The sequence below is a fragment of the Zonotrichia leucophrys genome, chromosome 12 (assembly GCF_028769735.1).
Source record: "Zonotrichia leucophrys gambelii isolate GWCS_2022_RI chromosome 12, RI_Zleu_2.0, whole genome shotgun sequence".
NCBI classification, from domain to species: Eukaryota; Metazoa; Chordata; class Aves; order Passeriformes; family Passerellidae; genus Zonotrichia; species Zonotrichia leucophrys.
Window position 1 is genome coordinate 16,503,109 of NC_088182.1, and position 21,674 is coordinate 16,524,782.

The 21,674-nt window shown below is 43.2% G+C and overlaps 1 protein-coding gene and 1 non-coding gene across 4 annotated transcripts in view; both read left to right on the plus strand.

Annotated features, from left to right (window-relative positions):
* The first annotated feature begins 943 nt into the window (after positions 1–943).
* The window catches only part of IARS1 (isoleucyl-tRNA synthetase 1), a 96,409-nt gene continuing 75,678 nt past the window's right edge, over positions 944–21,674 (plus strand). For 2 of the 3 annotated variants that reach the window (XM_064723822.1, XM_064723820.1), the window contains exons 1-8: positions 944–1,018; positions 2,724–2,813; positions 5,502–5,621; positions 6,049–6,205; positions 6,653–6,772; positions 9,460–9,542; positions 18,139–18,256; positions 20,774–20,921. In XM_064723822.1, the coding sequence (XP_064579892.1) occupies positions 5,503–5,621; positions 6,049–6,205; positions 6,653–6,772; positions 9,460–9,542; positions 18,139–18,256; positions 20,774–20,921 (745 nt within the window). In that variant the 5' untranslated portion in view covers positions 944–1,018; positions 2,724–2,813; position 5,502. Of the gene's footprint in view, positions 1,019–1,151; positions 1,290–2,723; positions 2,814–5,501; positions 5,622–6,048; positions 6,206–6,652; positions 6,773–9,459; positions 9,543–18,138; positions 18,257–20,773; positions 20,922–21,674 lie in introns of those variants that run through there. The other variant, XM_064723821.1, reaches the window with a different exon arrangement.
* LOC135453466 (small nucleolar RNA SNORA84) lies at positions 3,352–3,483 on the plus strand. Its single transcript, XR_010441864.1, has one exon. It is a non-coding gene; the product is annotated as a small nucleolar RNA SNORA84 (small nucleolar RNA).

Consider the following 21,674-nt stretch of genomic DNA (forward strand, 5'->3'; position numbering starts at 1 on the left):
GGAGAGAATTCCAGTTAAATGTGCCTCCCTTCACATCTGGATTATCTCTAATCCACACACTGACACTGCCCTGCACATACCAGTGCATTCATCCTGTACCCAGTCCTGCAAATCAAAACCTAAAGCTTTTATTGAAACGTTTATTAGTACCTACATCTCTATAAGTAAATAAATTTTTAGAGCAATTTGAAATCATTACAGCTGAACTATTTGTGCCATTATTGACCTGGCCTTCGTTCCCCAGGCTCTGTTCTGGGCAGGGTTCAGGCGTGCAGGCTGGGAAATCCCCTTCCCTCACCTTCCTGCCTCACTTCTATTTTTCCCTTTCCAGAGCCTTTTCACAGCTGATTTCAGCACTGGAAAAGCGGAGGAAATGTTTTTTAATGTATCATGAAATGTTTTGTAATTTCTCAGTGGTTGCCAGCCAGCAATAATATTTTTTCAAACCCTTAAGGTTTCTTAAGGGAGAACCCATCTACAATTTTTTTTTTAAATTTGTTTAGCAGCAAAGGAGGGACTTCTGTTGTAGCTACAGCCTTAAGAATTGATATTTTGAGATATTTAACGGAGGTAAGGTCGAGCTCCCCAGAGGGGTTCGGTAGAGACTCTTGGTATCTAGTTACTGGGGGAAGCCCAGCGTCCTGCTCTCGGTGGGTCAGAGCCGGGCGGGGTCCTCAGGACGCCCAGCACAACTCCTGCCCGGGTTTGGGCTCGCCTGCCCCACCACGGACCGAGCTCCTTTCACCCCCGTGCCGTGAGAGGAACTGCCGGCCCCGCCCCTGCCCCGCCCGACCTCTTCCCCAGGCTCCGCCCCCTCCCCGTCCCGCCCAATCAGGATTTTCCCGAGCTGCCTCGCGCCGCCGTGACGCACCGCCCAGGGAGAGCTCGCACCCAATGGGCGGCCGCCTTACAAAGCTTCTTTGTGCGGCCGCAGAGAGCCGCGCGCTGATTGGCCGTGGCGCTGGCTGCGCTTCCGGCCATGCTGCGCCGGGCGCGATTGCATCATGGCGGGACGGAGGTGAGCGGGGGGGCCCGGCCGCAGCCTCGGCCCCTCACGGCACGGCCGGGCTGAGCTCCGGGCGGGCGGCTCCGACACGACACGGCAGGGCAGGGCTGCTCCAGCGCCGTGCCGGGGAGCGGCTCCTTCAGGGTGTCCCGGGAGAGCGGCGGCTCCCGGGCCGGCAGTGCCGGTGCTGTCACGGCGGGAGCGGCTCCGGCCGGGCTGGCGGCTCCCTGCGGCCTTGGGCGTTGTTAGCTCGTGTGTTCTGTGTGTACAGCGTCCCGTTCATGTGCGTGATTTACTGCCTGGGTGCTGTGCGGATTTATTGCTTTTTCGGCAATTTAGGGATTACTTATAGGAGGTGCTTATTAAAGGGTAGCCTGATGCATTATTGCTGGGCTTGATGCTTAGCAAGTCTTGGGTTCATGAGTTATTTGTATTGCAGGGCTTCATGCTTAGCAAAGCTTGGGTTCATGAGTTATTTGTATTGCAGGGCCTCATGCTTAGCAAGTCTTGATTTCATTAGTTATTTGTACAAAGAACTTATAGTCCCTTACAACGTATAGTGTGTCTTAAGCATTCCCTTCAATATCCTTTTAACTGGGGAGTTGATGAATGCACCCTTTTTATTGCTGCAGCTGCAGTGATTTTGATATCTCCAGCAAACCTTGGCTTCCACACCCTTTCTGAGACTTTAATTCGGTTTGGTGGTGACACCTTTAGAAAGCAGCTGTCAGGTAATAGAATTAATTTGTCACATGAAAGCAGTGTTCAGTAACTCAGCTGACGCTGGTTTCTGAGTTTTTATTAAAAAGATGTAGTTCAAAGTTATTTCAAGATAACCTAGATTTCTTTTTTTCACAATGATGTTACATTTTTAATCAAGGTAGCATGATGACAACAAACATTTCCTAAGCCAGCACAAGATACAGTGTGAAACTGGGCTCTTGCATAGAGTGAAATGTTTGTATCTAAGGACAGCATTAATTGATGAGTGTGCTTATTGCTTTAGCAATGTTTTAATTGGCCTTTCAGTGTTAAAGGAAATCCTTGCAGGGGGACAGCTGGGCTGGTGTTGCAGTTTTATTCCCTGTATAAGAGACAAGGTTTTCATAAGCAATGTTTGTTCTGTAGTTCAGCATTCTGTTCCCATCCTTCCTTCCTTTTGTTTTAAACTTTGCTGTTTGCACCCCTTCTTGAAATGGAGAATTTTGATGATCAGGTGAATGGTTTAGATTGATGTTACCCCAGATCAGGACCTGAAAAGGCAGAAAGGGGGGGCTAGATGTGGAAAATATGGAAAATGGAGCATTTTTTAACTTTGGAGAAAGCAGCTGTAAGTGGAGAAAGGAAGCTCCTTGTCTTTGGAGGGAGCTTTGGTCTCTTTTACAGAATAGTTTGTGGGAGAAGGTGACTGGAACAAGAGTAAGAGACTGATCATAAACCCCTGGAAATCAGAAACCTTTTGTTCACCTTTAGTTCATCCTGTGTTTTTATATTTACCATTTCTCAGGCAACAAAATGATTAATATAATGAAATCCACTTTGTTTTAATCACATATCTGATGTATGGGAAGTACAACTATATTTCTCAAATATGGGTTCACTTTATTCATAGTAGTGTTTTAACTGAATTTTTATTGTTTCTTAAAAAATTAATATTTAGAAAAAGTACATGGGAATTTGCTTTTATGGTTTTAATGCATGTTTTTTTTTCTTGTAGATAAGAAGCCCAGCTTAAGTCTCTGACTGCTCTAACACAATCTCCAAACTTTGACATCTTTGCTAGTGAATGTTGTTATCCTCTAGAAAAGTGAGTGTGCTTAATAAGAAGTTAGTTAATGGTGCTTTGTCTTTTACACTTCTTATCAGCAGCAAATGCACAGAGAACCCTTCATGTGTTTACTGATCTCTGTAAATGTGAAGTGTTGTCTGAAAGTGGGGTTTTATTAGATGTGTTTGTATAATTTTTTAATATGGTTTGTGATGTTTTTGCTCAGACTGTGTTCAAAGTAATGAAGTTATTCTCCATTATTTTGTGATTGAAAATAACTAGATTGCTTATAATCAGCTTCTTTCTGTTCTGTACAGATATTCATACCTCTGTCTAGAGAATGATTGTTGTACTTTGGCTTTTTTTCTCAGCTGAGGTTGAGCCATGGCAAGATTTTCAATGTGCTTTTTGCTTTTGAAGTCAGTCTGTTTAAAATTCTGTTTAAAAGTCTAAATCTCCACGAAATTCTGGTTTGTAACTTGGAAAATATAACGGGTAGTGATGGTTGCACATTAATTGCCAGCAGTGCTTCTGATGCACTGAAGGGCTGCTGTTGCTGAGGGTGTGGGTGGTTGGTGCCCTGTGGTTGCTGGACACTGCTGGGCCCGTGCAGTGCTTCAGTTGGAGAATGGGCCCACAGTGACCCTGGGGCAACGCAGGGAGCCTGTGAGCCCTGAGCAGCCTCCTCAGCCCTGCCCCAGGCACAGCCCAAACCTGCCTGCCTCTGCTGCTTCCTCAGCCCTGGCAGCTGGCCAGGCTCCAGACACTTTGTAGCTACACTGATTTGGGAGTTACACTGATTTATACTGAGCTGGGGCTCAGCAGGACATGCAGGTCCCGGAGCTGAGTTTGTGTTTGAGCTCCCCCAGACAAAGGAAGGAATGATGAATCTGACTCCCATGTTCTCAGAAGGCTCATTTATTATTTTATGTTACTATATTATATTAAAGAATACTAAACTACACTAAAAAATACAGAAAGGATACTTACAGAATGCTAAAAGATAATAATGAAAACTTGTGACTCTCCCCAGAGCCCTGACACAGCTTGGCCCTGATTGGCCAAAGAGTGAAAACAACTCCCAGCAGAATCCAATGGAACAATCACCTGTGGGTAAACAATCTCCAAACACATTCCACAGAGCACAACACAGGAGAAGCAAATGAGATAAGAAGTGTTTCCCTTCCCTCTGAGGTTTCTCAGCTTCCCAGGAGAAAAATCCTGGGCAAAGGGATTTTATCAGAGAATGTGACGTGGAGCTGAGTAGAACATGCAGGTCCTTAAACCTCAGGTCAGCTGGCTTGTGGGAGATCAAAGCTTTAAGGCTGAATTATTTTATCAGTTCCATTGTCTCTGTGATCAAGTCACAGCCTAATCAGTGCTTTGAGGTTCAGAATGGTGAAAACTCCTACAGGTTGTGTAGAGTAACTCACTGTGCTCAGGCTGGTGCTTACCTTTCAAAATACATCCAGGCCATGTCCACGTGTTCCTTGTCAGCCTCTGATTTCCCCTCCAAATGCTGTGTTGCCTGTGCACCAGGTTGTGAAGGATTCTCAATTGTAATAATGTGATAAAGGATAATTTGGGTTTGTTAGTGGAGAGAATGATTTGTCATGAATACAAAAGTGGTGGAGTTGGTCTGTAGCACATTTTTTCATAGGGGTTCAAGCCTTGAGCTGGCAGTTTTTGCAGTGTTCTGGGTTCTGTTTAAGGCAATGTTTTGGAGCTCCAGCTGTAACTGGAAGAATTGTCTTCATGCATTTGCCTTTGTTGCTGCTTTATGGTTAGTATTTAAATGCCAAAACTCAGGCCTTGTGCTGTTACTCGTAGTTCTCTAATGCTGAGTGAAGCTCAAAGCTGTAGTAGCTACTTCTGGTGTAAGTGTGCTCAGGAGCAGCAGCACTGAAGTGAGAGGTGGAAGAACCCTTTTATCCTTTAGCATCATCTGTTACAACCTTCATAACCAATTTTCTCCTCTTAGGGAGCTGCTGCCTTAAAACAGAGCTTTGTTTAGTTCTTGCTGTGGCATTTTATTGACATCTGACCCCTTTGTATCTCATGGCAGCTCTGGAACCAGGCAACTGCTGTGTGTTCTTAATAATGTTGAGAATTCCTCTTCCCTGTGTTGCTTGTACAGAAGTGGCCTGTTGGGGCTTGGTTTTAATGTACTTATAAAACTTGTCCTCATGTTCATCTTTGCAGTTTTTCAGCTGTGCTCTCTGCAGTCTGGCTGCTTTTAGGGGCATCTGAGATTGCTGGCACAGCCTGATGGAAAATGCTCTTTTAAACATCTAAACAGTTTGTGAATAGATGAACAAGGAAAAGTTGCTCCTTCTTCAGTAGTTGAAAGTGAAACTCTCTGATACAAGCTGGTGCTGAAGGGTCAGTTTGAACTCAGAGGCTTTTCCTGAAGAAAAATACCCTGTAACCAAAACATAATTTACCCTTTGACTGTTTGCTCTGGGAAACAGAAATGAAAACATGATAAAATAGGGAACAATCATAGTTGAATGAATGGAGAATCCTTTTCCTGTTCCAAAACTTCGGTGTGAGTCAGTCAAAATTCGTTTTTTTTTAGAATGGAGTGCTTGCTTCCATGCCTGCAGTGAATCAGGCTCTTTGGATTGGTGATGTGGGTTTGAAAGATAAAAGTTGTATTTGTGGAGTTATTTTTTTCTCACTTCTGTTCAATGTATCTTTTTCTCTTATTGATTCTTGTTGGGAAAGAATGGTTCAACAAGTTCCAGAAAACATAAACTTTCCAAATGAGGAAGAGAAGATCTTGACACTCTGGAAAAATCTAAATTGTTTCAAGGAATGCCTGAAGCAATCAAAGAACAGACCTAGGTAAGAATTGTTAAAAGCTGCAGCAATTGTGTGGCAGTGCAGGGCTGGCTTGGCTGTGGTTACTCTTTGTTTTTCCTTGGTTCTGTAAACAGCAGCTGCTCCCTTGGCCAGCAGCAGGCCTGGCTCTTGCTGCTATCCCTTGGTGAAGATCAGCAGTGTTCAAACCCTTGTAATAAACCTGTAATTTCCTGCCTGGTGGGTTGGTAAGAGAAATGGGGAGGGAAGCAAGGAGCTCTTCCCACTGGAATCCTGGTAAAACTGAACAGGCTGGAATGTTCCCTGCAGTGCCACTGCCAGCACCTGATGATGGAGGAGGAAGGAATGGACATTTTCCAAGTGAAACACAAGTAGTGCAAGCATGGAGTCACCTGTCACTGACCTGCTGCTGAGTTTTTGTGGTTTTTATGAGGAATGTTTTGTGTTGTAGGTTCAACTTCTACGACGGCCCCCCGTTTGCCACGGGGCTGCCCCACTATGGGCACATTCTTGCAGGAACCATCAAAGACATTGTGACCAGATTTGCTCATCAGAGTGGTTTCCATGTTGAGAGGAGGTTTGGCTGGGATTGCCATGGCTTGCCTGTGGTATGTGTCATGAATTTACTGCAGATACTTCTGTAGGTTCCTCTTTCCCTGTTGTTCCCTGCTTATCACTCATATTTCTGTTGCTTTTATGCCTGACATTGTTGCTAAAAGAGAAATGGAAGTTCCTTGTCCAGTGTGTTTCTCTGGCTTTTGTGTGTGGTGAGTTCAGGAGCTTCCTTCTGGTCATTGCTATGAACCTGGATTTATTTGGCTCATATTTCAGAAAGTGGTGTTTTGTTTATTTTTCTAAGGAAACTAAAGAAACAGTCACACCAGAGTGAGCCTGTGAAATCCCTGCCTAGCTCAGGTGCAGCTCCCATGAAATCCCAGAAGGTTCAAGGAGGCCCCTGAGCCTCATTAGAATGCACAGGACACACAAAGTATCCAGGGGACTCCTGAAGGCTTTTGCTAACAGGCTGTTTTGTTTGGTTGTTTTCCATGTTCCAGGAATATGAGATTGACAAGACTTTGGGCATTAAAGGGCCAGAGGATGTGGCAAAGATGGGCATTGAAGCTTACAACAAAGAGTGCAGAGGGATTGTCATGAGATATGCCAAGGAGTGGGAGGTGAGTGCAGGCTCAGTCCACGTTCTGCTGAGCATTTCTAAATGTGTTTGTGCAGGAGTGTTTCAGGTGGGGGGAACTTCATCATTTTCTCTGATTGTGTGCATAAATCTCATGCCTTTAAGCTCCTGTGTTTCTCCCCTGTGATCCTGAAAGAGAACAAAAAAAGCTCCTTTGTGGCTTGGAACAGAAACTGCTGTGCTGTCAGGAGAAGGTTACTGGCAGGTTACCTGGAGCTCAAAGTGTCTGATGAGCTACACTGAACAAATAACAGATATGTTGAGCATTGTCTCTTTGTGTCTTCTTTTGTATAGGAAATTGAAAGATCTGTCTGGTTTTCTAATGGAGCCATTAAAGAAAATTACCATTAACCTCACTGCTTTTCTGCTCCTCCTTCCCCACAGTCTTTTCACTGCCAGACTGCAGGGCAGCAGCTTGTATTTTTGGAAGAACAGAAATTCTCACATCTGGTTCTGTCACCAGAGGTGTGGGTAAAACCTCAGTCTTCCCAGAGAATATTGGTGTCAGCTTTTCATCCCAGGAATACAGGGAGAGTGTTGATGTCTGTGAGTTTGAAGAATGGTAGTTCTCTAAAAAGATTTTCAATAAAGCTGTATCTTAACCATAATTTTTTTCCCTAGGCAGAACAGTTCTAATTATTTTAATTTTTTCCTCCTGCAAAGGCTCTTCTACTACATCCCACTCCTCTGCATGTTTCTAGTCCTGCTATATTTCTTTTCATGGAAATAGGAGTTTCTTACTTGAGTATCACTTGCCTCTGGCCCTTGGGAGCATGAAGACACCAGAGGTGCCTTGGGTAGAGTAACTGTGGCTGGATGAAAAGCAGACAGTTTGTTTTTTTCAAATTACACTCTGAAATGTTGTATTTCAAACCCATCATTGATAATTCTTTATTGCTTTTAGAAATAAAAACAGCAAGATTCATTCTGGTTTGTTGTGGTGGTTTAACCCCAGCTGGCAGCCAAGTACCAAAGAGTGGAGATAAGAACAGTTAATTTGAAACAAAATAAAATATTATAGTGATGCTAATGATAATGATAATAATAGTAAAAGAGGACAGAGGGAGGAATGAAAGCCAGGAAAACCAGGTGATGGCCAGCCCAGGGATTCACAGCTCCTGGCCAAGTCTCCCCAGTTCTCTGCTGGGCTCGATGTCCTGTGCTATGGAATGTCCCTTTGGCCAGCTGGGATCAGCTGTCCTGGCTTTTCTGTGTCCTGGCTCTTCTCCCACCCAGCTCCTTGTGCAGCTCCTGGCTGGCACAGCCTGGGAAACTGAGAACTCCTTGCTTAGGGCAAGCACAGCTCAGCAGCACCTAAGCCAGCAGTGGGTTAACAACATGATTCCCATCCTAAATCCAGAACACAGCACTGGACAGCTATGAAGAAGAAAGTTAACTCTATCCCAGCCACACCTGGAACATTTGTGGTTCCTTTTCCATACCTTTTAACTTGCTGTGCTTCAGCAGCTGGTGTTTTTGCAGTGCTGGTTAGTGCAAGCATTTGATCTTTTGGGTGGCGATTGGATTTTGTATTTTGTTTTGTTCTAAACTTGTGCGTGTGTGTATTTAGATATTAAATAAAATAATGAAATTTGTTTAAACTCAAATATTTTGGGATAGTGCTGGGAGAGGAATTACCAACATTCCTGTTAGATAATGTTTGTTTTCTGCCTGGAGTGGTTAGCAAATATTTGAGCCTTATGAAAACATAGAAAAATAGAAAAGGTTCCTTGGCTGTGTGAGGTCTCACAATGCTGACCAGACATGCTGCTCCAACTCAGTGAATCCTTGTGCTATCAGTCCTAGGCTGTGGATCTTATTAGTGGAATGTCAGAGTGGCTTAAAGGCCAGCATGGAAACTGATCCATGTCAGAGCTCAGGTGTGGTATGAAAATGCAGAGGTGAGGGAGTGAATGTTTTGTGTTCCCTTGGCTGGTCTGACATTCAGTGTGGGCTCTGTTAACAGGGTCAGGACAGCTGTCCCTGCCTTGGCTCTCTGGAGCTGGGGGTTTGGGTGGCTGTGAAATCCCACTTGTCCCAGTGAATCCCACAGCTGGCTCATTCCTCAGCAGTGTCTGAGTGTGACCATGGCCTGTCCTGAGCCAGGGCTGGCACCTGGCACTGCTGGGGCTCTGGGCAGGCACAGGAGGCAGCTGGCCCTGGAAGGGTTTGAGAACTTGTCATGTATCAATTTCTCTCAGCATTGCTTTGTCTTCAAGTTACATCATGTTTGCATGGAGCTGAAAGCTGAGACACTTCTGGGTTTTCACTGTCTCTGCAACAACTAGTCTTAAAAATAGAAGTGTGACCACTGTCATGAAGAGCAATTTTCAGGCATTTGAACCTTGGCTGAACCTTGAGTGATCCACCATTTCTATCTGATGAATGATCCAATGATCTACTGTTCTTGCTGTGTTGACATTTGCCTGATGTGTGACCTTGGTTCTAAATAACCATCTCATGGTTTCATTCCTTCCTTATTTCTGCCTGTATGAATACACTGTTTGGAACTATTATCAGGCTAAAATACCTTGTAGATATATTTCATTGAGATGGGACAACACTGCACTTAAAACCCAGCTGATTTTTATTTTACAGAATAAATATTTGTAATGTATCTTGCTGATGCATTATTAAGATGCCTTTCAATCTGTTTTTGTGTCTTAACAGTTCAGTGTTACCAGATTAGGACGCTGGATTGACTTTGAAAATGACTATAAAACTCTTTACCCCGAGTTCATGGAGTCTGTGTGGTAAGTGAGCACTCACTGCTTTGGGGATTTGAAATGTGAGAAAGGCTTCACTCATTGCAAACATGTATTGGTCCATGTGTTGTTGGAGATTTTTTCAGAAATGGCTTGGAAGGCAGCTGTGGGGGACAGGTTCTCACAGCCTGTTTCTGTAAACAGCAGAGGTTCTCAGGTTGTTTTTAATTACAAGTAAAAGTGACAAACATGAAGGCCTTGAGAACCTTGCATATCAGAGTTCTCAGGCAGCTTTCTCATAACAGGTGGATGTTCTGTCTTTGGCTGTTTTGGGAAAGCAGGAATAATTTTGAGAACCCAAATCTTGGTATTGGAAACATAAGGAGGAGTTGGTGTGTAATCTCTGGCCTATTGTGAGCTCGGGTTTGCAATATGCATGAACTTAATTAATATGGTTATAAAAAGTGATGGATTGATGAATAAACTGGAGTTGATGCTGATCCATGAAAGGTGGGTCCTCTCCCTCCATTCTTCAGTAATGTGTCACTGGAACTGCTCAGAAAATGCCAAATGCAGATAAAACATCAGGCAGAGGAATTAAAGTGATGTGAAATCTCTTGATGTTCAAGTGATGGAATGAATTGTCCCATTTTTTCCTTCTCGAGGATAGCTGGGCTTTGCAAAATAAAGTGCACCAACACTGAAATCTTACTGCTCCATGCCAGCTTCAAAGCACTTCTGAAGATCTATTAATATGGTCCTTGGCTGGTTTAGGAAATTACATTCTAGCTCTGCATTCTTGATGTTCTTCACACTGTCAGCTGTAAATGGCAAACTGTCCAAACTCAGTTTAGCTCCAAACCTCTCCTTCAAGCCTGATTTTAGAGGCTGTGAATCTGCTGTTATCTTTTTCTTGGCAGCACAGTTTGACAACTGCCTTGGACTCCTGGTGCAGAGCTTAATAAAATTTGGGTGTTTTGGCACTGTGTTCAGGTTCTGTTGGGATTTCAGAAGACAAGAAAACCTTCCAGGTTAAGGATGAGCAGGTTGGTTTAACACTGTGAAGGAATGGCAGCTGTGAGACCTTTGGGTGATAGAATCACAAGGTGAATTCAACATCCATTGAAAAGCAAATGATGTGCATAATAAAGTATTGAATAGTTGGTAATATTAGCTTTATTAATCAGCTTTAATTGTGTAGTTTCATAAAGTTCTGCCCCTGGATTGACAGAGCTCTTAGATGTCCCTGAAGCCCCTGCAGAGACTGAAGTGCCAGTGAGATTTCAGTGAGCAGTGGAGGGATGGTGGGAAGGCAGCAGATGTTTAACTCGCTCAGCTGAAGAAACCCTGCATAATTATAAAGCCAAAACTGACAAGAAACCTTCATTTTGTAAATTACAAAAATACTTAGTGGCACCTCAAATCCTGTTTAACGGGCAGCTGAAAAACCAAACCTGCCTTGAGCTAGTTGCAGGGTCTCTCTCAGCAGCCCAAGCCTTTTTTTGGTGGTTTTTTTATCCCACCACCTCTTCTTTTGAATTTCTGGTCTTTGACCTGTGTTACAGAGATCACCTCCTCTAATGCCTGCTTTGATACAAACTCGAAATTATATTTCCTCTGAAAACTCAGTGAGGTTTCAGGAAGCATGTAGGCAGACAGCCTCTTAATTTTGTACTTTTTTTGCTTCCTGATACTGTTAAGTTTCTGTTAAATCCTGTAATGAAACATTTTCTGTTTTTAAAAATTGGAGGTTTTTTTGGTAAGACTCCTAGGACTGTCTCAGGGCTGAAGGAGATGATGCTTAAAGAGAGCTCTGTCACTGCACTTAGAGTGGTGCTTTTGGCAGGGTAATGCCCAATTTCCTAAAAATTAAATAAATTCAATGGTTAGCCAGGCAATCATCAGACCCACAAGGTGTTACTGAAGTTACTTTGCATGTCCCTCAGGAGTGTTAATTTGAGCTGTAGGTTCTAGAATGCTTCTTTCACAATTGATTCAATTTTTTCTCATCTCCTTTTGAAATCCCTTAAAGTTTTAAATTTACTGTCCAGCTATGTACAAAATAGAAAGTGCAGCTTAATTTCTGCATTGGCTGCCCTGGAGACCATATTGGCCTGTCCAGTGGTTTGACCTTGCTGTTGTTCTGTCTGTGGGAGTACAATGCTGATTTTAGGTCCAGAAAAAATAACCTGGTTATGAAAATGGGAGTGGGCATGGCAGCTGTAGGTTTTGTGGTTAAAATATGGTGAGGAGTTTGTCTTTAGTTATATAATCAGCTAAACCAGTCTGTTGAGGTTGTTTTTTTCTGGTCTGTAGCTTTTCCTGCAGCTCTGGAGTGGCCTCAACTGGAATTTCTATGTGACATGTGGTGTTTTCTTCCTTGTTTCTGTTGAGTTCAGGGAGAAAATCTAGTACTGGTAATAAATGTTGTTTTCAGTGGTGGCTGATTTGATCCAAATCCTTTAGATTTGGGAGTATTTAGGACTCAGACACCAAATACATCTGTTGTACAGTATCTCAACAAAACAATATTAGTGAGCTCAGAATGCTGGAGAGCATTTCTTTTTTATCTTTATAATTGGTCTGGTGGAAATGACTGCTTTGTTGGCATTTTGATGCTGTCATATGATGACTGACTAAATTTTTGCCTGCTAAATTTTGACTTACAACAAAACATTCATTGGTAGAATTGTGGTATCCTGGCAGAATTTTTTAGGGGAGGATTGAAAGTTGGTGTCAGTGAGAGGTGATACTGCACTGGTTTTGCATGTTAAGATCCAGTCAGCTCTGCATATATTGAATAACTTAAATAGAATTAGAACTTAAAGGTTATGTACAATTTGTCCTGCAGCCAGCTGGATCTCAGTTTAGAAGTGCCCTTCACTGGAACAGTGCAGTGAGTGATGTTTTGACCTGGCATGGCACAAACATGGAATATCTTCTTGCCTTTTTCTTGTACAGCCACAAGGCACATCCAGGGAAATGGAGAGGAGTTTGGGAGCTTAAACTTCTCACAGAGGTGGTCTGAAAGAAACCTTTGGGAGTTGGAATCACTGTAAATGATGGTTCTCAGTGCTGGGTGTGGGTTCACCCCTGGGAAGCAGCCCAGGTGGGATGAGGGGATGTTCTGCATTTCCAGGTGATGTCAGGGCTTTTCCTCTCCTCCTGCTCCTCTGAAAGGTGGCTCGAGCAGATTTCTGTCACCATCTAGTGCCCAAACGAGCAACTGCGGGCTGAGCTGGCAGAGACAGCCCTTGGAGACAGAGCTGTGGGAGGAGCTGGGCTCACACCCTGGGGCAGGCCCAGCACCCAGCACTAAACCACAATGATCTCAGAGCAACAGGTCTCTGAATAGAAATTCTCCCGATAGATTTCCAGAAATAGAAATCCCTATTGTATTCAATGTATTCCATGACTAATGATTCTCTGGAGAGATACTGGCGAGAAGAAGTGTGGTTTGCCCACTTTTCCATGAGCTACTTGTATTTTTTCCCTCATTCTTGTGTTTCTTTTATGCATTAAGTTCTCTAGTCCCCTTGTTGTTACCTTCTCACCATTCCAGTCTTGTTGTATCTCCTTACCTGTATTTTGGAGGAGGAAAACTGCAGTCCTGACCTTTGGGATAAGTCTAGCATCAGTTTTAGATCTTCAGATTTACTGTTATGCAGGTATTTTGCATTTCTGGATTGATCCAGAATCTCTCAACAAACACACAGCTCTGAAGGTTACAGCTTGGAGGGTAGACCTGGAACAGGATAATCTCTGTATGCCAGGATTTTCAAGCTTTCAGTGCTAGTTTAACACAGAATTTAACAACTTCTGTACTCAACAATTCCTAGGCCCTGGAACAAAGAAATACTTTTCCTGCCTTTCTTCAGGAGCTGTCTTTCCAAGCTGCTATTCTAAAGATAGGTTGTGTTTGTTATTGGAATTCATGTTCCACTTAGGCTTTTTCTGATTCACATCCAGTGTTTTTTGAGTACCTTTTTTTTTGTCCCTAAGCATCTGTTTTTGCATGTTGCTTTCATTTTAATTTCCTCTTGTTTTTCAAGTGTTGTCCATGAGTTGTAGGAAAACCTTTTCTTCAGGATTTCTGCTTCCCATGGTGCTGTTAGGATGCAGTGTTTGCTGAATTTAAAATGACAGGGCTTCTTACATAGTGTGGTGTTTGTGCCTGGATTTGTTTGGTAGGTCTACAGAGGTTATAAAATTGTCCTTTTATCTTGGTGTGAACTGATGTGAGGTCACACAGCAATAATTTTGTCCATTTACCTAAATTACCATGGATATGTTGAAATCATAGACCTCAGGATCCTGCTGTCCTAATGGCTACTGTTTACAGAGGAAAAAAGAGGGGAAAGCACTTTATATGTGTTTGAAAGTAAATCTCAGTTATGAGGGAGTTTTCTGGAAAGATTGGAGTTCTCAAACCCTTAGAAAACCCTCAGATACTGATCATTGCAGACAGAGCCCCTTGATCCCTCACAGGAAGGGCATGAAGGGTTTGGGAAGCTCCAAGATCAAACCTTCTCTTTGATGTGAGCTGGATGGAGGTGTTTGGGAAGTGCAGTTTGCTTTTGGGGATGAGAGATGCTGGGTGTGGGGTGCCAGGGCTGTTTGCAGTGCTGCATTGACTGATTCAGTATTTTTTAGAAGCAAAACTTTCATTTGCAGGAGTTTGGTTGTATCCATGTGCTGTTTGTGTGCTGTGTGTGTGACTTGGATGAACAAATTCTGCAGGAAGGTTCAGGATTTTTGGAAATTCTGAGGAGAGCAAGGCTTTGTTATTGACTGGGCTTGACCCCCATGACACTTCAGGAACAACAAACTCTTATCACTTTGGAAGTTCAACACTCCCTGCACCTTTAGGGACCAGATTCTCTCTGAACAAGAAGCTGAAATATGCATCTTGAATTTCACCTTTTCCCAAACTGCATTTTTCTTCAGTAAAGGTCTGAGTGCTGCTCCCACAGCCAAGAGGATGCAACTAAATTTATTTATGTGTGAGGAGAAATACAGCAGAATTAGAGGAACAAGATTTGAGTGAGTAAATGGTTTGTTTGTCACTAGAAAGGAGCTCTGTGGTTTCCTTAGATTATTATTTTTTTTTCAGAAGGCACTGCATGTTTAATTTTGGCTTACAAACCTGAGGCCCCTTTGTTGCAAAGTGTCAACATTTTTCAAACATAAGGGTTAAACCATGTTTTGTGAGGTAATTGTCTAAAATATTGTGATGATTTTAATCAAAACATGGTCTCTACCTGTCAGTGACTCTTACTGTCAGGACCATCTCATCTGTGGCAGGTGGGCTCTGCTGCAGGGAGCTCTTTGGGAGCCAGCTCTGCTGGTCACACACCTGCAGCTTTTTTGTTAAGGAAACCATTTTAGGTGCTTTTTAAGATAACAAAAGACCTTGTGTAGTGGTAATGAGGGCTATGGTATCAAACAGCAGTTTTGACTCAACTATAATTTTGTTTATTCTGCTGGAATGGCTGTGTGAGGTTGTGACAAACTCCAAAGAGGGCAGGAGGGATGGAGGAGCTCAGGGCAGGGATGGGGCTCAGGGCAGGTGTAGCCATGATACTTTCTGAAAAATCCTTTTGTTAGGATTTTTTCTCCTGAGAAGCTGAGGTGCCTCAGAAACAAAATGCAAACAATGATTATCTGCTGCTGTGGAATGCAACAGGTGCATCTGGGATTGGTCTCATGGGGTTGTTTCTAATTAATGGCCAATCACAGCTGGCTCAGACTCTCTGTCCGAGACAAAAGCTTTTGTTATCATTCTTCTTTTTCTATTCTTAGCCAGCCTTCTGAAGAAATCCTTTCTTCTATTCTTTTAGTATAGTTTTAATATAATATATATCATAAAATAATAAATCAGCCTTCTGAAATATGGAGTCAGATCCTCATCTCTTCCCTCATCCTGTGACCCCTGTGAACACGGGCACAGGCAGGGATGGAGCTCAGGGCAGGGCTGGTGGAGCTCAGAAAAACAGGGCTGGTGGAGCTCAGGGCAGGGATGGTGGAGCTCAGGGCAGGGATGGTGGAGCTCAGGACAGGGCTGGTGGAGCTCAGGGCAGGGCTGGTGGAGCTCAGGGCAGGGATGGTGGAGCTCAGAAAAACAGGGATGGTGGAGCTCAGAAAAACAGGGATGGTGGATCTAGGACAGGGCTGTGCTCAGGACAGGGATGGTGGATCTCAGGACAGGGATGGTGGAGCTCAGGACAGGGATGGATCTCAGGACAGGGATGGTGGATCTAGGACAGGGATGGTGGATCTAGGACAGGGATGGATCTCAGGACAGGGATGGTGGATCTAGCACAGGGCTGTGCTCAGGGCAGGGATGGTGGAGCTCAGGGCAGGGATGGTGGAGCTCAGGACAGGGATGGTGGATCTCAGGACAGGGATGGTGGATCTAGCACAGGGCTGTGCTCAGGACAGGGATTCCCTCAGAGCCCAGCCCTGCTCTGAGTGCACAGCTGGAGCCCAGGCTGTGCAGTGGGATGGGATTGCCACAGGAGGGAGATGCTGGCCCGCATTGGGAGCTTGGCAGCTCCACCAGTGCTCACCTTTCCTGAGCAGCTCCCTGAGTTTCCAGTTATATTTACAGCTGAATTAAATATTCAGTGTTTCTCTGGGTAGTTTTTGTGTGCTGTTAGTAGGCAGTGTTCTATAGAAAGGCAAGTGGAGCCTTTTTCTATAGGTGTTTCAGTTACTGTTTTTGAAAGGCAAATAGAACACCTTCAGTAGGAATGCTGTCACTTGTCACAGGCTGCATTAATTATGCTCTGAGGGGGTAAGCATACATTTAAAGTTACTTTAACTCCCACAAAAACTTGTGCAGTTAGCCAACTCAAATTTATATGCTGAAAGCTGGTGAAACTATATTCAGGGATCATTTTTATAAAAGACTGATCTAGATTTATACAAGTCTAAGTTGATAAATTTAAAATCTCCACTGTAAAATAGTCACTCAGTGCTGTGTTTCAGATTTGGGTTGGGGGTCAGGCAGCCACATCTTGCTGTTGGTGACATTTCTTGTTTGAACAAGGTTTCTTTGGGGCTGTGTGTAAGGTAAGCACCTTTGTAGGAGTGCACAGCTCTGAGAGACTCCTGGCTTTGGCTCCTCTGTGGCAGAACTTGATGTTGCTGAAGGTCTCAGAGGCTTTTTCCATCTCAGACTTTGGATTATCTAATTTTTCTGATGTTAATGACCACTCATAGCAGAGTTTTTGACTTCTACTGGAGGCCCATGGATGAATCTGATTGGACTGCACATCTTTTCTGTGTGACATTCTCTATTTTCTCCAGCTGCCTAATCTGCAGTGTAATAATTATTCTGATTAAAGCATCACAGGACTTCATGTCAGCAAGCCAGGGCATGTCTCCTGATATTCTTATTTTGGGCCACAGATAAAATCAGTGCAATAGTCCACTTGTGGTTTTTGTTGAAGATGATAATTTCAAGCATAGAAGACAAGACACTGACTGAAACACAGGTCCAGATTCTCAAGCACAAAATGACAGCCTGCAGAAAGAAGTGCTGCTTGCCAGGACTGGGTTGGTTGCTTAGCAATGAGCTATTTATCTGCAAAAGGACCCAGAAAAGGGATCAGGATGGTTTGAAAACATAGTTTGAATAAAGGAGCTTTTAAAGTCAGCAGAGTTTAACAGTTTTGCTGTGAAATTCCAAACGAGGAGGCTCTGCAGCAGCTCTGATTTGTGAGTTGAAGCTGGCAGGATTATTTAAGGCTTGGCCTCTCCTGCCTTACAGCCTGCAGGCTGTGCCACTGAGTGTGCAAGTCAGCAGGGTGGGAGAAGCTGATAAATGCTGATGATCCTTGAGGAAACCCTGGAGCATTCAGGGTTTCTCCATCACATGGACACCTTGAGTTGTGTGAAGAGTTTCTCTGCCAGCTTCCATTCACCTTGAGCACTGACTCAATTTGTCACTTGCAATATTAATGTTGCTGGCTTGATTATTTCAAGAAAACATAAGGCTCCAGCTATGCTCCAGGCTGAACTGATGGTTTCCTACGCAGAGTTAGACCTTGGTGTGAGACTGATGTCTTGGTGAGGATCTGAGTTCAAAGTAGAACATGAAATTGCAGCCCTGAGTTCATGGTTAACTGTGGAAATGCTCTCAGATGAGCAGGATTTACTTGGGCTGGGTTGCAGGTGACTCTGATTTGTGTCTGTGTCTCTGCTGTAGCTCTGGTTGCTGCTGCTGCAGAAAATTAAGATCATGTGAGAGGTGAGCAGCCATGTCACTACAGCTCTTCTCTAATTATGACTGATTTCAGCCTTGTTCAAATTCCAGGTGATCTTTGTATGTAGGAAATCTGAGAAGGGATTTAGATGGAACACAAATCCATATTGCTGGTTAATCTGTGCTGTGCACCACTGCATGGAATACCAAGCTGCTGGTACCAGCCAAAGCCAAAATCTGCCAGAAATGCAGTTGTAATCAATTATATCTCTGCCTTTTGACTTGCAAATATTGTCTTTAGTTTATGGTGGTTTTTTTTTTAAAGTGTCATTCAGAAAGAAACTCCAGCTAGAGCAGAAATTGTAAAATAAATGTTACAGTTTATTTACTAAAAGTGAAACACCAAGTCATTCCTTGTTCCTTGTGTGCTTCCAGGTGGGTTTTCAAGCAGCTCTATGACAAAGGCCTGGTGTATAGAGGGGTGAAGGTCATGCCTTTTTCTACTGCATGCAACACCCCCCTGTCCAACTTTGAGTCCCATCAGAACTACAAGGTAAGCTGCCATCAGATTTCTCTATTTTCTTCTGTAAAGCTTTAGTACTTTTCCCTTGGTGGTACCTAAACATGTCATTACACTTCAAATTGGTGGTAAAATCTAGGTAAATTGGTTAATTTTAGTCATATTTTGATGTATTTGATTGGATCACTTGATCTTAGACTTTCTCCTTGGTTACTACTTACAGATATTTAAAGTACCCACTTTTTTGTGGTAAACTCCTCCCTCTCTGTGCTCTCAGGGCTTTATTGCAGTGGTGGATTTTCATGCTGCATTTTCAGAGGAGAGCTGCATTGTCCCTGTCTGTGCACATCTGAGAAGAAGAGGGTCTTTGGCAGGGTTTGAATCTTCTGTGAGGAGATTTGTAAGGAATGTCAAAGACTCTGTAGCTGTAGGATAATGATTCCTCTAAAAATCATTAATTACATTGGGAAACACCAGAAAATGTTCTACCCAATATAATGCAGGATTTCCTGTGGTTTATAAAATGTTCTTTTAAAAATGAGTGACAAGATGAAGCAAATGCAGCTTTTCACAACAAACTCATGTTCATGTATGTGAGGGCAGAACTTGTGTCCCAATTTTCCAGATTCCACATTAGTTTGTAGATGGAGATTTTGTATCCCCTCCAATCCTGACCCAGCCTCCACATCCTCACATTGTAAATCTTCCACTTGCATTGTGAGAGCAGAGAGCTAGCACAGATTGTACATCTGGTCTCTATATCTTGCCTAAAAAAGGCCAGTTTTCTGGCCAAAAATAGTGGTTTTAAAGCAAATGTTTAAATAGACTTGGAGTACAATGCAGCCCACAGATACCAGAGAGATAGCAGAGCTTTCAGTGTTGCTGAGGGGTATTTATACTGAAGAAAAAATGGTTTGTGATTTATGAAAGAGAGATTTGCAAAGAGATCTTGATATTTGTGACTGTCTGACAACTGAAATAATTACTTTTCTTGCCCTTATTGGCTGCCATTTCACACAGGCTCAGATAAATGAGATTTCTTTAGGAAAAAGACTTTTTGAAAGTTTGTATGTGTATCTATGTTCTCTTTTTCCATCAAGCTTGAAGCTCTTTTCTTGAGTCTTAATGAAATATTTAGGTGCTGTTTTTTACTGTAGAACCAGAGGTGTGTGTGTGGGCTGCTGCTCTGCCACTCCATGCACAAATTCCCTTTCTCATCTGCCAGAAATGGTGTTTGGAAGTTGTGGCTCTGTGAGCTGACAGGATTTATTGTTGGTGAGCACAGTCATTCCTGGGTGTGAGGCAGCTGTTGCCTTTCTCTCAGTGGAAAGCAGCTTTGGCTGCTGTTTATTGATCCTCTGAGAGCTGGGACACAGATCAGGGGCACAAGAAGCACCTTCAGAACCAGAGCTGGGTGTCCATGGCACACCTGAGTTACCAATGCCAGCAGCTGGTACTGCATTTAGCTGAGGAAATGGTGTCTGCAGGTGAAATTCTAACAGCTAAAACCCTACACAACACATTACCTGCCAGCCTGGAGGGTATTTTTATACTTTCCCAGTTGTTTTTATCTCCTTGGTGAGCTCAGTGAGGAGCCTGCAGTGCTGCCTCACCAGAACCGAGGGCTCCATCTCTGCCTGGGCCATGGCTTATGTAATATTTATGTTTTACTGTTGACTGCACCAGATGTTCACAGCAAATTCCCTCTGGAGCAGCCCTCAGCTCAGACAGAAATAGCTGCCTGTCCCATGATGCCAGTGAGTGTTCCATGGTGCTGGCTGGAGAGCAGAGCCCTGGCCACAGCACCAATTCAGGGCTGAGGGTCGCTGTGCGTGGCACCCTCTGAGCTGGCACGTGGAATTTCAGAGATTTCAGAAGGAAAGCTTCACATTTGCAGGCTTAGACTTGTTTTTACAAGCAGCTTTTCATCATATGTGAAATGTGAAGTGACTGAATAGGGTTGTAGTTGGCTGAAAGAAAAATTTCTTTTCAGGGGATTTTTTAAGACTCATTGAAGGTGAAGTTTTACAGGGTAGCTGACAAAGGTCTTCTTCCCTGAAGAGGGCCTTCCTCCCTGTATAAAGGTTTTTTACTCTTAAATATTGACATACTCTTATTTAAGTACCCCAAATGTTTTTTCCCCCTTGTTAACAACTTCTTAATTAGAGATGAATCATTTGATGTGATGGCTGTTCTTCCTAATCCCTGACTGCAGAGGAAAATGTGGAAAAGGCTTTATTTAGCAGTATCTAAGTATTTCTCAGTATCTGAGAAACTGCTCATTTTCCTGACCCTTGAGATTGGTTCTAAACTTTGAAAATGGGGTTATAAGAGGTGCCTATAGGAACTGCACTTGCCTTTCTTTGGTGTTTTGGCAGCAAATCCCCCAAATCTCCCTGCTAAGGGGGGATTTTAACCCTGTGGCCTGGTTGGCCTGGCAGGCTGCACTGGTGTCATGAGGAGCTCAGTGATTGCTCTATCCTGACTTTTAATGTTCCCACTTCACCTTTTCCATCCCAGATGAGCATGGCATGTTAAATTGTGTTTCAGGATGTTCAGGATCCCTCAGTGACCGTCAGCTTCCCTCTGGAGGAAGATCCAAGTGTTGCTCTTGTTGCCTGGACCACAACTCCCTGGACCTTGCCCAGCAACCTGGCCCTGTGTGTTAACCCAGAACTGCAATATGTAAAACTGAAAGGCAAGTGTGGAACAGAACTCCTCTTCCTTCAGGGCCTGTGGACATGGATTTGTGTTTTGTATTTTAGTCTGGTTTATGTGAAATGTACAGAACTTTCTGGGGTTGAACCAGTGATAGTGTGAAGGGTGAGATTCACTTTGGATGTGGCTGATGATTTCCAGCTGCTCTGCTCTTATTTAACATGAATTGACTCTTCCTTACAAAATACTGATAGATGAAGTAAAGAATAATAAAAAATGTTGTGTATGTTTGTAGTCTTTAATTATACCTTCATCTACAAATGCCTCTCCTCTTCTTTTTAATAAAGTAAAATAGTGAGTAGGAATTTCCAGTTTCAACATAACCACATGAATCTGTTGTGTGTTAAACATGAGGTTGTGCAGTCCTTTGCAGTGAACTCCACCTGTTTGGGTTTTCTTTCTTTGAAGAGAACTAAGTATGTTTCAGTTTTCAAAAGTTTTACCATAAATTTGCTCATCTTAAAAAGAATACTTGGTATTTTCAGAAATAATATCCTCACTTGCCTGAGGCCCTGAGATGGGTTTGGATGTCCCAGTGCTGTGGGACAGGGACCCTCAGTTAGCAACCTGAATAAAATTTGTGAAGTTAGGAAATCAGGATGTTTTGGGATAGAAAATGAGTTTTATTCATAACCTTTCACTCATTTTTGATGTTAACTTCCTTTGTTGGTATATATTTATTTTAAAAAGAAATCCAAGCATGTAATTAAAATAGCAAATCTCAGGAAGGCTG